This window comes from Chelon labrosus (assembly GCF_963514085.1).
Source record: "Chelon labrosus genome assembly, chromosome: 10".
NCBI classification, from domain to species: Eukaryota; Metazoa; Chordata; class Actinopteri; order Mugiliformes; family Mugilidae; genus Chelon; species Chelon labrosus.
The window spans coordinates 152,431-166,275 of NC_140360.1; the positions used below are offsets into that span (position 1 = coordinate 152,431).

Consider the following 13,845-nt stretch of genomic DNA (forward strand, 5'->3'; position numbering starts at 1 on the left):
CTGATGTGGTCTCTAGAGTCCAGGTTAAACAGGTCCAGGTGTGAACACTGATCTGGTCTCTAGTGTCCAGGTTAAACAGGTCCAGGTGTGAACACTGATCTGGTCTCTAGAGTCCAGGTTAAACAGGTCCAGGTGTGAACACTGGTCTGGTCTCTAGAGTCCAGGTTAAACAGGTCCAGGTGTGAACACTGATCTGGTCTCTAGAGTCCAGGTTAAACAGGTCCAGGTGTGAACACTGATCTGGTCTCTAGAGTCCAGGTTAAACAGGTCAAGGTGTGAACACTGATCTGGTCTCTAGAGTCCAGGTTAAACAGGTCCAGGTGTGAACACTGGTCTGGTCTCTAGAGTCCAGGTTAGAGTCCAGGTGTGAACACTGATCTGGTCTCTAGAGTCCAGGTTAAACAGGTCCAGGTGTGAACACTGATCTGGTCTCTAGAGTCCAGGTTAAACAGGTCCAGGTGTGAACACTGATCTGGTGTCAGTCCACATGTGGAGGTGGTCTGGGACACATGTGACCTCCTTCCTTTGGTAGTGTGAACACACAATGAGTCCTGGGTCACATTAAAGACCACCTACTCACCAGGGCTGATCTGAGGAAGAGGAGTTTAACTCCTTCATTCAACCACTAGTAGAAATGATCACATGAATCAGTGATGTCTGTTCATTAGTAATGAGAGCCTTTTAAAAGATTCTGGTCTTGGAGCTGAGAACCAAACTAAACTAGAAACTAATCTGAACTAGAATCAACTCAGAAATAAATCAGATCTTAACATGTGAGAGTCTTTCCATCTTAAAAATCTGGATCATGTCTCCAAGTCAACAACCAGCTGCTGTTTTGGACACTGGACAAACGTCTCTCCATCATGGACAGTCCGTCTCATCCACTCCACCAGACCATAGAGGGACAGTGGATCTCATTCTCCATCAGACTGATCCAGATCCAGTCCCACACTGAAAGCTACAGGACGTCATTCATCCTCTATCCAGCTGTTCATCTCTATCTATATAATGTATATTCTTCTGTCTCTATTTCTTATACGTTTGTTTATGTTAATCCTATTATACTATTTTTATTTACTTTATTTTATCTGTCTTTTACTGGTGGTTCTTAAGAGTGTTTGTTTGTGTGGATCTGCTGCTGTGGGTTAGGGTTATTGTGGGTCATTAAAGTCTCTCTACGTCTACGTTGGTTCCATCTCCTCATGTCTCATGTGTCTTTACTTTGTCATCAGACAGTTTAAATCCTGACTGGGTCACCCCAAACTGGGTCATAACATAAATACTGGAGCTGGTCCAGGATGATGTTTCATAAAAATAACTGAGTCCTGCACCATGAAACCTCAGCAGCACCAGCACCGACCACTAGATGGAGACATAACACACTGATGTCCAGCATGAGGGAGCAGACTGATCATCAGACGGTAAATTAAAGAGATCATTCTCACAGTCCACATGATTTATAATTCAACCACTGAACTGATGTCACACGTTCTCCACTGAGAACACGACCTGAGCCTCCGGACGTTCTGGACTCTCAGAATAAGAATAAGAACAGTAAGAAGAATAAGAATAAGAAAACCTTTAATAGCCCCACAATGGGGAAATTGCAGTTTGCAACAGCATACAGAAATGACAGAGATAGAACAGATAATAGACATATTGCACATATTAGGAGTGCTCGCCATGGAGCCTAACAGCAGCAGCCAAAAAGGGTTTCTTTCCTCATTTAAGTAATCTCGAGCAAAAAGGATTCAATTTTCAGGTAATTTAACACTCAGTAAACTGTCAGGTTCTCCAAGACACATAAAACCAGTCCTAACCAGTCTAAGACCAGTCCTAAACCCAGTTTAAAACCAGTAGAAACCAATCGTAACCAGTCTAAAACCAGTCCTAACTCATCTAAACCAGTATAAACCAGTCTAAAACCAGTCCTAAAACCAGTTTAAAACCAGTAGAAACCAGTAGAAACCAGTCCTGACCAGTCTAAACCAGTTCTAACTAGTCTAAACCAGTCCCAACTAGTCTAAACCAGTCCTAACTAGTCTAAACAAGTCCTAACTAGTCTAAACCAGTCTCAAACCAGGCTAAAACCAGTCCTAACTAGTCTAAACCCAGTCCTAACTATTCTTAACCCAGTCCTAACTGGTCTAGACCTAGTCCTAACTAGTCTAAACCATTCCTAACTAGTCTAAAACATTCCTAACTAGTCTAAACCAGTCCTAACTAGTCTAAACCCAGTCCTAACTAGTCTAAAACTAGTCCAGACAGTCCCAAACATTTTGAGACAAACGCTTCATTTAACAAACAGAATTTATTCCAGAGAGAAACAACAAGCTTGTTCTAACTCCACCCCACATATCTAGAAAAAGGAAAACAAACACACCCACGTTATGGAGTCACTGACATAGGAAGGACAGGGTGATCAAATCAAACGAACCCAGTGAGACGAGACAGTGAAGCTCCACCCCACCAAGTAAATAACTGAAAAACAAACGCACCCTAACACACACCAGAGTGGAAAAGAAACACACACATCGGGGGGGGGCGCTGGAGGCTGACCTCTGACCTCCCCCACAAACACACCTCCCCCACATCAACATCGACCCAGTGACCCACAGAGAGCCCCCCCCCACCCCACCACCACCACCACCACCAGGAAACATGAAGAGAGGGAGCGGCCATGAGGGTCTGCAGCTGTTAGAGATGACGGAGCAGCTGACTGGTATTTATGTCTGTCTTTGGAGGGGGGGGGGGCAGGAAGTGAGTAGTGGGGGGGGGGGCATGCAACATAGATCAATAACATATGTGGACTGATGTGAAGTCAGTGGAAACTACAACAGAAGTAGAAACAGTAGAATGTGCCTTTATTTTTAGATTCTCTCTGGTTCTATAAATAACAGACACAGTCACAGAACGTTAGCGCTGTGGAGATAAGTGTAAACAGCTGTGTTAAGGTTCATAGTCACAGAGAAGGAGTTCCACAAGGATCCGTCCCGGTGTCAATGATTTATCCGTTTAATAGAGTTAGAAAAACTACAAAAGACTTCAACCTCACAACCGTACGTTGTGTTCAGTGTTCCTTTAGCATCACGTCCTAAAGCTAATAAACTCTGACTAGAACCAGACTAGAACTAGACTAGAACCAGACTAGAACTAGACTAGAACCAGACTAGAACCAGTTCATTAATCATATCTGTCCTAAACATTCATGACCGACGTCCGTGTCGATGTAAACGTCTCAGAGAACCTGAACGTCTCCTCGGTTTTATTCGTCCTCTGTGTCTGACGTCTCTCGGTTCATTCTGTCTTTGATGAACTTCTCATGTCTTCGTCCCTGAAAATGAACATAAACATGTCCCCCTCCCGGGGGGAGGACCCCGACACAGTGTCCTCACAAGGTCTGAAAGAGACACTGGTCCCCACAAAGACAGATGTCCAACACACACACACACCCTCTGGTTTATCATTCCTGTCTCTATTTATAACGTCCAGCTCTTCATTCATATCTGTCCCTGAGGGGGGACGGGGGGAGGGGACGGGGGACGGGGGACGGGGGGACATGGTTATAAGAGCATGTGAATCGACCACACATGAGACACTGATCCACTTCCTGTAACAGGAAATAGTTCCAGATGTGATTTTCAACATTAACATGTTAATCAGCTTCATGCTAAGCTAGGCTAATCACTTCCTGACTCCGCTTTGAGTTTTTCATGTTTCTGGAACAAATGATTTGAAGTGAGACAGCTGAGCGTCCTGTGTCCACCAATCAGAGGCCTCCAGTCATTAGTCAAGTCCCAGCTTCCTGTGTTACTGTTGCTAAGCATTAAAGACCTGAGACAGTTTGGACAGCTAACATTAGCCTCTGTGCTAACAGTAGTGGACACGCCTCAGAGACACAGGGGACCAGCCATCATTATTAAATCCTACATTTATGAATCTGTGGGGGACAGCAGACCCTTTCACAATAAAAGCACCAGAGCAGCTGCCTTCTCTCTCTCTCTGCCACGTTGTCTGTGGTTTCCTGCCTCGCTCGCCCGTTCAGCACTAATGGACAGGTTCTGTTTGGAGACGACGGATCAGAGTCTGACAGCAGACACCTTCTGGTTCCTCGTGTTCATCACAAACAACTTTAGATGAAGCTGGTACAGCACATGGAACCATCACCAGGAACTCAAACCATGAACTCAAGCAGGAACTGTCTCCTGACAGTGAGTCCAGCTCTGAGCTCAACTCTGTTTAGTTTCTGGTCGTATCATTGGATTATTCCACAAACAGCATCACATGACCCTGTAACTGCTGGAGCTGAACATGGAGACATCATGTGACCACAGGGACAGAGACGGAGACAGAGACAGAGACAGAGACAGAGAGACAGAAGCAGAGACAGAGACAGAGACAGAGACAGAGACAGAGACAGAGAGACAGACAGACAGACAGAGAGACAGAGACAGAGACAGACAGACAGAGACAGAGACAGAGAGACAGAGACAGAGAGACAGGGTGACAGGGCCAGAGACAGAGACAGAGAGACAAGCGACAGAGACAGAGACAGAGATAGAGTCGGGAGACAGAGACAGAGAGACAAGAGACAGAGACAGAGACAGAGAGACAGAGACAGAATGAACCAACCCTCTCTAGTGAACTAACCGTTACCTCCGTGGACAGACAGAACCACCACCCAGTGGAGGCTGCAGTACACTCACCTGTCCTGTGGGTGGAGCTGCTGCTCAGAGGAGGTGCTGTGGTGAGGTGGTAGGAGAACCTCATCGTACTGAACTGACTGGAGAACGAGGGAGGAAGAGGAGGAGGAGGAGGAGGAGGAGGAGGAGGAAGAGGAAGGCTGAACCCGAGCAGGGCGCTGCGAGGTCGGTTCAACTGCATCCCGACACCTGGACAGGTACGACGGTCCACAGCTGTCCACAGCTGTCCACAGGTCAGAGGTCAGAGGTCAGAGGTCAGAGGTCAGGCTCTACGTCCCTGTGCTTCAGTTCTTTGTTTGAGTCAGATAAACTCCATGTGGAGGTCAGACGTGTCTCCACCCTCCTTCATCCTCCCCCTCTCTCCCCCATCGTCGCCTCGTTACCAAGCGTTGCCGTCCGTCCTCGTCCTCGTCCTCGTCTCCATCTCCAGGTTTCACAGAATCACACCAAACATCTGGTTGAAGGATCCAGGTCAACCAATCAGAGCCATCGTCTGACTGAGCTTCCTCTCCAGGAGTTTACTGCAGAATGTGCAGACTCAGCGCTCCTCCTGCTGGATCTCCTCTTTCTCAGATTCCTCCTCCTCCTCCTCCTCCTCCTCCTCCTCCTGCTGCTTCAGTCCGTCTCCGTCTGAAGACTTTTCTCTTTTAGTTCGTTGACTTTGTCCAAACAGTCTGTCGTCGTTTCTCAGCAGCTTCAAGCTTTTGTGTGAAAGTCTGATCTGAGCTGCAGACCGACACCACAGCTCCTCCTCCTCCTCCTCCTCCTCTTCGTCCAGACATCTGATCCAGACCAGCCCCCCTCCACCCCACCCCCACTCTCTCCTCTTCGTCGTCTGTTTCTCATTTTCTTTCCGTCTGTTTTTCTGAGGCTGAAACTTGAAGCAGGAGGAAAATCAGGAGGAAACAGTCTGAGCTGTTCTTCTTCTTCTTCTACTAGTTAATAAAAGTTAAAGGTGGTCAGAGCCTCTCGGCCACCAGGGGGCTCCACCCTCCTCAGCTCGGGTCATTCAGAACTTGATCCTGATCCAGAACAAATTAAGCCACAGATCTGAGGTTAGAGGATAAAACCGTTCAGCTGCTGGTTGTCTGCTGCCTCCTGGTGGCTACTGCATGGACCTACACAGAGAAGACCTCTGACCTGGTGTGATGGTCTACATTAATCTGGACTGAACAAACCAGGAAACTAATCTACAAACAAAAAAATAACATTTTATAAGATGAAGTTTGGTACCGATCTACAAACTAGTTCAATCTAGATAATGAGCCAATATTACATATCAGAGAGGAGCTCCTCTAGGATCCAATCAGAGTCCATGTGTTCAGAAGTGTCTCCATCAATGTAATGAGACTCAGGTGTGGTTCAGGTCCTGGTTTAGTTTCAATAAATCAGGGATTTGTCTCAGTCTGATCTTCACAACACATGTTTGTGGACAAAGGAGCTTTCTGAGGAGCTCAGAGAAAGAGTTGTTGTTGCTCATCAGGCTGGAAAAGGTTCCAGAACCATCTCTAAAGAGTTTGGAACCCACAAATAATCCACAGTCAGACTGATTGAAGACAACTGTTCCCCTCCACAGGAGTGGTCCACCAACAAAGATCACTCCATAATAGTCTGAGAGGTCCCAGAGGAACCCAGGGGAACTTCTAAGCAGCTAAAGGCCTCTCTCTCATTGGCTGATGTTGATGTTGATGAATCCACTGAACAACCATGGTGTGATGGACAAAGACACTGCTGGTTTGAGACATTTTTAATCAGGTCTTTATTTTAAATAACCAGAGACACGTTCTCGTCTTAAATCTAAAAATATTTTATTGACATTTAGAAAAAAAACAAAACAAAAAAAAAAAAAAAACAGTTTTAAATAAAAGTGAAGAAGAAGAAATCTGGACGTCCTCTCAGGGACGAGGACACTCGGACCGTCTGCTCCTCAGGCTGTAACGAGGCTGAATGAGGAGGAGGAGGATGAAGGGCGTCTCTAAACGACTGATTTCATTAGAGTCCCAGATCAACAATAATCACAATCACCTGTTTGTCCTCCACCAGGACGCTGTAGACCAGAGGGGACGACGAGGACACAAGGGGAGGACGTCTGGCTGGGCTCTGCACCGAGGCATTCTGGGAAACGCATCTGACGGTGGTGTCAAAGACTGAGGAATTCATAGTGCTGCTGAGGACACTGTCTGTCCACCAACCTGCAGGACAGACAGTGTTACTGAGAGACAGACAGACAGACAGCGAGACAGACAGAGACAGTCACTGACCAGAGAGGTGAGACAGGTCAGAGGTGTCAGTCCACAGGGACAGAGCGCTGGACTCTTCTTCTTCTTGTCGTTTGTCCTCTGTCCTCCTCGGCGTCTCGTCTCTTCTCTCCTGTCCCTGAAAGACATGTGATCAGATGTCCACAGATCGTCCTCTCATCAGTTTATTGACGTCCTCTCACCTCCACGTGAAGCGGTGTGTCCTCCGTCTTCTTCTTCTTCTTCGTCGTCTGCTGCTGCTGTCCTATCCTCTCTAGGGGACAGACAGTTGTCCATCAGCAGTCCTCCGTCCACCTCAGGGGTCAAACAGGAAGTGGACTGGACTCACCTGCGTGCTGCAGCGCCTCCTGGAGGCTCCTCTGAGTCTCTCTGAGCTGCTGCAGCACCTGGAGACTCTGCTGGACCGGGTCCCTGTAGCGAAGACAGACCAGCAGCAGGATGGACAGTCCAACGGCCAGCATGGACCACCGCAGCCGGGACACGTAGACCACCAGCAGCTCCTGGACACAGCGAAAGGTGTGAAGCGTCAGGTGAGAGGTGTGAGGGTGGAGCGTCAGGTGTGAGGGTGTGAGGGTGGAGCGTCAGGTGAGAAGCGTCAGGTGAGAGGGTGAAGCGTCAGGTGAGAGGGTGGAGCGTCAGGTGAGAGGGTGGAGAGTCAGGTGAGAGGTGTGAGGGTGAAGCGTCAGGTGTGAGGGTGAAGCGTCAGGTGTGAGGTGTGAGGGTGAAGCGGTGTGAGGGTGAAGCGTCAGGTGTGAGGTGTGAGGGTGAAGCGTCAGGTGCGAGGTGTGAGGGTGAAGCGTCAGGTGTGAAGCGTCAGGTGCGAGGTGTGAGGGTGAAGCGTCAGGTGTGAAGCGTCAGGTGCGAGGTGTGAGAGGGTGGAGCGTCAGGTGAGAGGGTGGAGCGTCAGGTGAAGCGTCAGGTGAAGCGTCAGGTGAAGCGTCAGGTGAGAGGGTGAAGCGTCAGGTGAGAGGGTGGAGCGTCAGGTGAGGCGTCAGGTGAAGCGTCAGGTGAGAGGGTGAAGCGTCAGGTGAGAGGGTGGAGCGTCAGGTGAAGCGTCAGGTGAAGCGTCAGGTGAAGCGTCAGGTGAAGCGTCAGGTGAGAGGGTGGAGCGTCAGGTGAGAGGGTGGAGCGTCAGGTGAAGCGTCAGGTGAGAGGGTGAAGCGTCAGGTGAGAGGGTGAAGCGTCAGGTGAGAGGTGAGAGGGTCAAGCGTCAGGTGAGAGGGTGAAGCGTCAGGTGAGAGGGTGGTGCGTCAGGTGAAGCGTCGGGTGTGAGGGTGAAGCGTCAGGTGTGAGGGTGAAGCATCAGGTGTGAGGGTGAAGCATCAGGTGTGAGGTGTGAGGGTGAAGCGTCAGGTGAGAGGGTGAGACGTGAGGTGTGAGGGTGAAGCGTCAGGTGTGAGGTGTGAGGGTGAAGCGTCAGGTGCGAGGGTGAAGCGTCAGGTGCGAGGTGTGAGGGTGAAGCGTCAGGTGCGAGGTGTGAGGGTGAAGCGTCAGGTGTGAAGCGTCAGGTGTGAAGCGTCAGGTGAGAGGGTGGAGCGTCAGGTGAGAGGGTGAAGCGTCAGGTGAAGCGTCAGGTGAGAGGGTGAAGCGTCAGGTGAGAGGGTGGAGCGTCAGGTGAGAGGGTGGAGCGTCAGGTGAGGCGTCAGGTGAAGCGTCAGGTGAGAGGGTGGAGCGTCAGGTGAGGCGTCAGGTGAAGCGTCAGGTGAGAGGGTGGACCGTCAGGTGAGAGGGTGGACCGTCAGGTGGAGCGTCAGGTGAGAGGGTGGAGCGTCAGGTGAGGCGTCAGGTGGAGCGTCAGGTGAGAGGGTGAAGCGTCAGGTGAAGCGTCAGGTGGAGCGTCAGGTGAGAGGGTGGAGCGTCAGGTGAGAGGGTGGTGCGTCAGGTGAAGCGTCAGGTGAAGCGTCAGGTGGAGCGTCAGGTGAGAGGGTGAAGCGTCAGGTGGAGCGTCAGGTGGAGCGTCAGGTGAAGCGTCAGGTGAGAGGGTGAAGCGTCAGGTGAAGCGTCAGGTGAAGCGTCAGGTGAGAGGGTGGAGCGTCAGGTGAGAGGGTGGAGCGTCAGGTGGAGCGTCAGGTGAGAGGGTGAAGCGTCAGGTGAAGCGTCAGGTGTGAGGGTGGTGCGTCAGGTGGAGCGTCAGGTGGAGCGTCAGGTGGAGCGTCAGGTGAGAGGGTGGTGCGTCAGGTGAAGCGTCAGGTGGAGCGTCAGGTGAGAGGGTGGAGCGTCAGGTGAGAGGGTGAAGCGTCAGGTGAGAGGGTGAAGCGTCAGGTGAAGCGTCAGGTGAGAGGGTGGTGCGTCAGGTGAAGCGTCAGGTGAAGCGTCAGGTGTGAGGGTGGAGCGTCAGGTGGAGCGTCAGGTGTGAGGGTGGAGCGTCAGGTGGAGCGTCAGGTGGAGCGTCAGGTGAGAGGGTGAAGCGTCAGGTGAGAGGGTGGTGCGTCAGGTGGAGCGTCAGGTGGAGCGTCAGGTGAAGCGTCAGGTGAGAGGTGAGAGGGTCAAGCGTCAGGTGAGAGGGTGGTGCGTCAGGTGAAGCGTCGGGTGGAGCGTCAGGTGAGAGGGTGAAGCGTCAGGTGGAGCGTCAGGTGGAGCGTCAGGTGAAGCGTCAGGTGAAGCGTCAGGTGAGAGGGTGAAGCGTCAGGTGGAGCGTCAGGTGGAGCGTCAGGTGGAGCGACAGGTGAGAGGGTGAAGCGTCAGGTGAAGCGTCAGGTGTGAGGGTGGTGCGTCAGGTGGAGCGTCAGGTGGAGCGTCAGGTGAAAGGGTGGTGCGTCAGGTGAGGCGTCAGGTGGAGCGTCAGGTGAGAGGGTGAAGCGTCAGGTGAAGCGTCAGGTGGAGCGTCAGGTGAGAGGGTGGAGCGTCAGGTGAGAGGGTGAAGCGTCAGGTGAAGCGTCAGGTGAGAGGGTGGTGCGTCAGGTGAAGCGTCAGGTGAAGCGTCAGGTGAAGCGTCAGGTGTGAGGGTGGAGCGTCAGGTGGAGCGTCAGGTGGAGCGTCAGGTGAGAGGGTGAAGCGTCAGGTGGAGCGTCAGGTGAAGCGTCAGGTGAAGCGTCAGGTGAGAGGTGAGAGGGTCAAGCGTCGGGTGAGAGGGTGAAGCGTCAGGTGAAGCGTCGGGTGTGAGGGTGAAGCGTCAGGTGTGAGGGTGAAGCATCAGGTGTGAAGCGTTAGGTGAGAGGTGTGAGGGTGAAGCGTCAGGTGAGAGGGTGAGACGTGAGGTGTGAGGGTGAAGCGTCAGGTGTGAGGTGTGAGGGTGAAGCGTCAGGTGTGAGGTGTGAGGGTGAAGCGTCAGGTGTGAGGTGTGAGGGTGAAGCGTCAGGTGTGAGGATGAAGCGTCAGGTGCGAGGTGTGAGGGTGAAGCGTCAGGTGCGAGGTGTGAGGGTGAAGCGTCAGGTGTGAAGCGTCAGGTGTGAAGCGTCAGGTGAGAGGGTGGAGCGTCAGGTGAGAGGGTGAAGCGTCAGGTGAAGCGTCAGGTGAGAGGGTGAAGCGTCAGGTGAGAGGGTGGAGCGTCAGGTGAGGCGTCAGGTGAAGCGTCAGGTGAGAGGGTGGAGCGTCAGGTGAGAGGGTGGAGCGTCGGGTGGAGCGTCAGGTGAGGCGTCAGGTGAGAGGGTGGAGCGTCAGGTGAAGCGTCAGGTGAGAGGGTGGACCGTCAGGTGAGAGGGTGGAGCGTCAGGTGGAGCGTCAGGTGGAGCGTCAGGTGAGAGGGTGGAGCGTCAGGTGAGGCGTCAGGTGGAGCGTCAGGTGGAGCGTCAGGTGAGAGGGTGAAGCGTCAGGTGAAGCGTCAGGTGGAGCGTCAGGTGGAGCGTCAGGTGAGAGGGTGGAGCGTCAGGTGAGAGGGTGGTGCGTCAGGTGTGAGGGTGGAGCGTCAGGTGGAGCGTCAGGTGGAGCGTCAGGTGAGAGGGTGAAGCGTCAGGTGGAGCGTCAGGTGGAGCGTCAGGTGAAGCGTCAGGTGAGAGGGTGAAGCGTCAGGTGAAGCGTCAGGTGGAGCGTCAGGTGAGAGGGTGGAGCGTCAGGTGAGAGGGTGGAGCGTCAGGTGGAGCGTCAGGTGAGAGGGTGAAGCGTCAGGTGAAGCGTCAGGTGAAGCGTCAGGTGTGAGGGTGGTGCGTCAGGTGAGGCGTCAGGTGGAGCGTCAGGTGAGAGGGTGGAGCGTCAGGTGAGAGGGTGGAGCGTCAGGTGGAGCGTCAGGTGAGAGGGTGGTGCGTCAGGTGAAGCGTCAGGTGAAGCGTCAGGTGAAGCGTCAGGTGTGAGGGTGGAGCGTCAGGTGGAGCGTCAGGTGGAGCGTCAGGTGAGAGGGTGAAGCGTCAGGTGAGAGGGTGGTGCGTCAGGTGGAGCGTCAGGTGAAGCGTCAGGTGAGAGGGTGAAGCGTCAGGTGAAGCGTCAGGTGAAGCGTCAGGTGGAGCGTCAGGTGGAGCGTCAGGTGGAGCGTCAGGTGAGAGGGTGAAGCGTCAGGTGAAGCGCCAGGTGAAGCGTCAGGTGAGAGGGTGGAGCGTCAGGTGAGAGGGTCAGGTGGAGCGTCAGGTGGAGCGTCAGGTGGAGCGTCAGGTGAGAGGGTGAAGCGTCAGGTGAAGCGTCAGGTGTGAGGGTGGAGCGTCAGGTGGAGCGTCAGGTGGAGCGTCAGGTGAACACACTGACCATGTGCTGATGTTCAGGACGCTCAGAACTCATCACAAACTCGTAGATCTTTCTCTCCAGGTAGAAATTCAAACACACTAAACTCAACAACACCAACCTGAAGACATGGAACATTAAAGTTAGGAAGGGGCGGAGTTACCTGGCTCTAGGAGCAGGTAACAAGGGGGCGGAGTTACCTGGCTCTGGAGGAGCGCTGGGTGGAGGTGATGAGGAAGGAGGTGCAGAGAGCAGCAGCGTTGTAGCAGCAGGAGCTCAGGCTGTGAGCCTCCATCAACAGGAAACTCTGCAGGAAGGAAACTCTGTGGAAGAGTTCAGACAGCGCCACCTGCTGCTCCCTGGACACACTGCTGAGCTCAGAGAACACCGCCCTCACACCTGGGACAGGAAACACCGTCAGTCTCTTCACCCTCAGTACACTCTATCAGGCTGGTTGGGTTTACCATCAGTAGAGTCTCTCAGGGTGACTCTCAGCTCCTCCCCATTGGTCAGGATTTCCTGCTGCACCTGTAAGGCAGCACTCTGGGTCTCCATCAGATCCTCAGCCATCTGTCTGGTGGACTGGAGCTGCTCAGCTACACCTTCAGAGCTCTCCGTCAGCCTGAGAGAGACACACACACACACACACACACACACATATATATATATATATATACACGGTCACCTGTGCATGGTGTTACCTGGTCACCTGTGCTAGCTCACCTGTACATGGCGTTACCTGTGCTAGCTCACCTGTACATGGCGTTACCTGTGCTAGCTCACCTGTACATCATGTTACCTGGTCACCTGTGCTAGCTCACCTGTACATGGCGTTACCTGTGCTAGCTCACCTGTACATGGCGTTACCTGTGCTAGCTCACCTGTACATCCTGTTACCTGGTCACCTGTGCTAGCTCACCTGTACATGGCGTTACCTGTGCCAGCTCACCTGTACATGGCGTTACCTGCGCTAGCTCACCTGTACATCATGTTACCTGGTCACCTGTGCCAGCTCACCTGTACATCATGTTACCTGGTCACCTGTGCATGGCGTTACCTGTGCCAGCTCACCTGTACATGGCGTTACCTGCGCTAGCTCACCTGTACATCATGTTACCTGGTCACCTGTGCCAGCTCACCTGTACATCATGTTACCTGGTCACCTGTGCTAGCTCACCTGTACATGGCGTTACCTGTGCTAGCTCACCTGTACATGGCGTTACCTGTGCTAGCTCATCTGTACATGGCGTTACCTGTGCTAGCTCACCTGTACATCCTGTTACCTGGTCACCTGTGCTAGCTCACCTGTACATGGCGTTACCTGTGCCAGCTCACCTGTACATGGCGTTACCTGTGCCAGCTCACCTGTACATGGCGTTACCTGTGCCAGCTCACCTGTACATGGCGTTACCTGCGCTAGCTCACCTGTACATCATGTTACCTGGTCACCTGTGCCAGCTCACCTGTACATCATGTTACCTGGTCACCTGTGCATGGCGTTACCTGTGCCAGCTCACCTGTACATGGCGTTACCTGCGCTAGCTCACCTGTACATCATGTTACCTGGTCACCTGTGCCAGCTCACCTGTACATCATGTTACCTGGTCACCTGTGCTAGCTCACCTGTACATGGTGCTCTCTGCTCGGCTCTGCCAGGCCTCAGACTGCAGGAAGTGGCAGATGGAGTGAGTGTGTGTGAAGAACTCGGTGTAGGTGTTGAAGGCCACGGCGTCCATGGACCGGGTACACCTGCTGACCTCTGAGCCCTCAGGGCATGATGGGAAATCTCTGCCTGAGCTGACAGACGACGCTCAGTCAGAGATTCTGTTCATTTAAATAGTTTAAATAGTTTAACTGCTTCTAACGAGACCTTCCTCCTGAGGATGACGAGGATGATGGAGCAGCTCGTGCTTTACCTGCTCAGGTGACAGTAGGTGAACATCAGCGCCACGCGGCTCTGGCTGTCTGACGTCATGTCCCTGCAGCGCGTGTCCAGGTGCTGCAGAGCTCGCGACCAACAGTCTCCATATCCGGGCTGAGCGGCGAGAGTCCGCACGCGCTGCAGCTCCGTCCTACCGCGGTCCGAGACCGGGTCGGGACCGGCGGAGGGTCCGCTCCGAACCAGCGGAACCAGCAACAGAACCAGCAGAACCGCGGCCACGGCAGCCGCCATCTTGACCTGTCTGCAGCTCAGCCAATCAGAGAGCCGGGATTTTACACCTGCTCGAGGTCACGTGTCTGTTTTATTCGGTTTTAATTTGTCTCCGAGGAGAGAACGTGAACCCTGACAGGTTACC

The 13,845-nt window shown here is 53.0% G+C and overlaps 2 protein-coding genes across 3 annotated transcripts in view; both read right to left on the minus strand.

The window, feature by feature from the left end:
- fgd1 (FYVE, RhoGEF and PH domain containing 1) overlaps positions 1-5,134 on the minus strand; it is an 18,289-nt gene extending 13,155 nt beyond the window's left edge. Inside the window, exon 1 of the mRNA XM_084553592.1 lies at positions 4,707-5,134. Coding sequence (XP_084409718.1) covers positions 4,707-4,884 — 178 coding nt within the window. The 5' untranslated portion in view covers positions 4,885-5,134. The remainder of the gene's footprint in view (positions 1-4,706) is intronic.
- A 1,391-nt stretch (positions 5,135-6,525) lies between these two features.
- Positions 6,526-13,794, minus strand: LOC311494334 (uncharacterized protein). 2 transcript variants are annotated; one of them, XM_084553327.1, is made up of 10 exons: positions 13,465-13,794; positions 13,172-13,345; positions 12,013-12,170; positions 11,749-11,947; positions 11,573-11,669; positions 7,290-7,461; positions 7,144-7,214; positions 6,965-7,079; positions 6,729-6,895; positions 6,526-6,646 (listed from the first exon to the last, which is right to left on the minus strand). In XM_084553327.1, the coding sequence occupies exons 1-10, from the start codon at positions 13,719-13,721 to the stop codon at positions 6,599-6,601; spliced, it is 1,458 nt and encodes a 485-aa protein (XP_084409453.1). In that variant the 5' UTR covers positions 13,722-13,794; the 3' UTR covers positions 6,526-6,598. The 2 variants fall into 2 exon arrangements, with proteins under 2 accessions (XP_084409453.1, XP_084409454.1); XM_084553328.1 differs by having other exon boundaries at positions 13,172-13,340; positions 13,465-13,567.
- Positions 13,795-13,845: the final 51 nt, after the last annotated feature.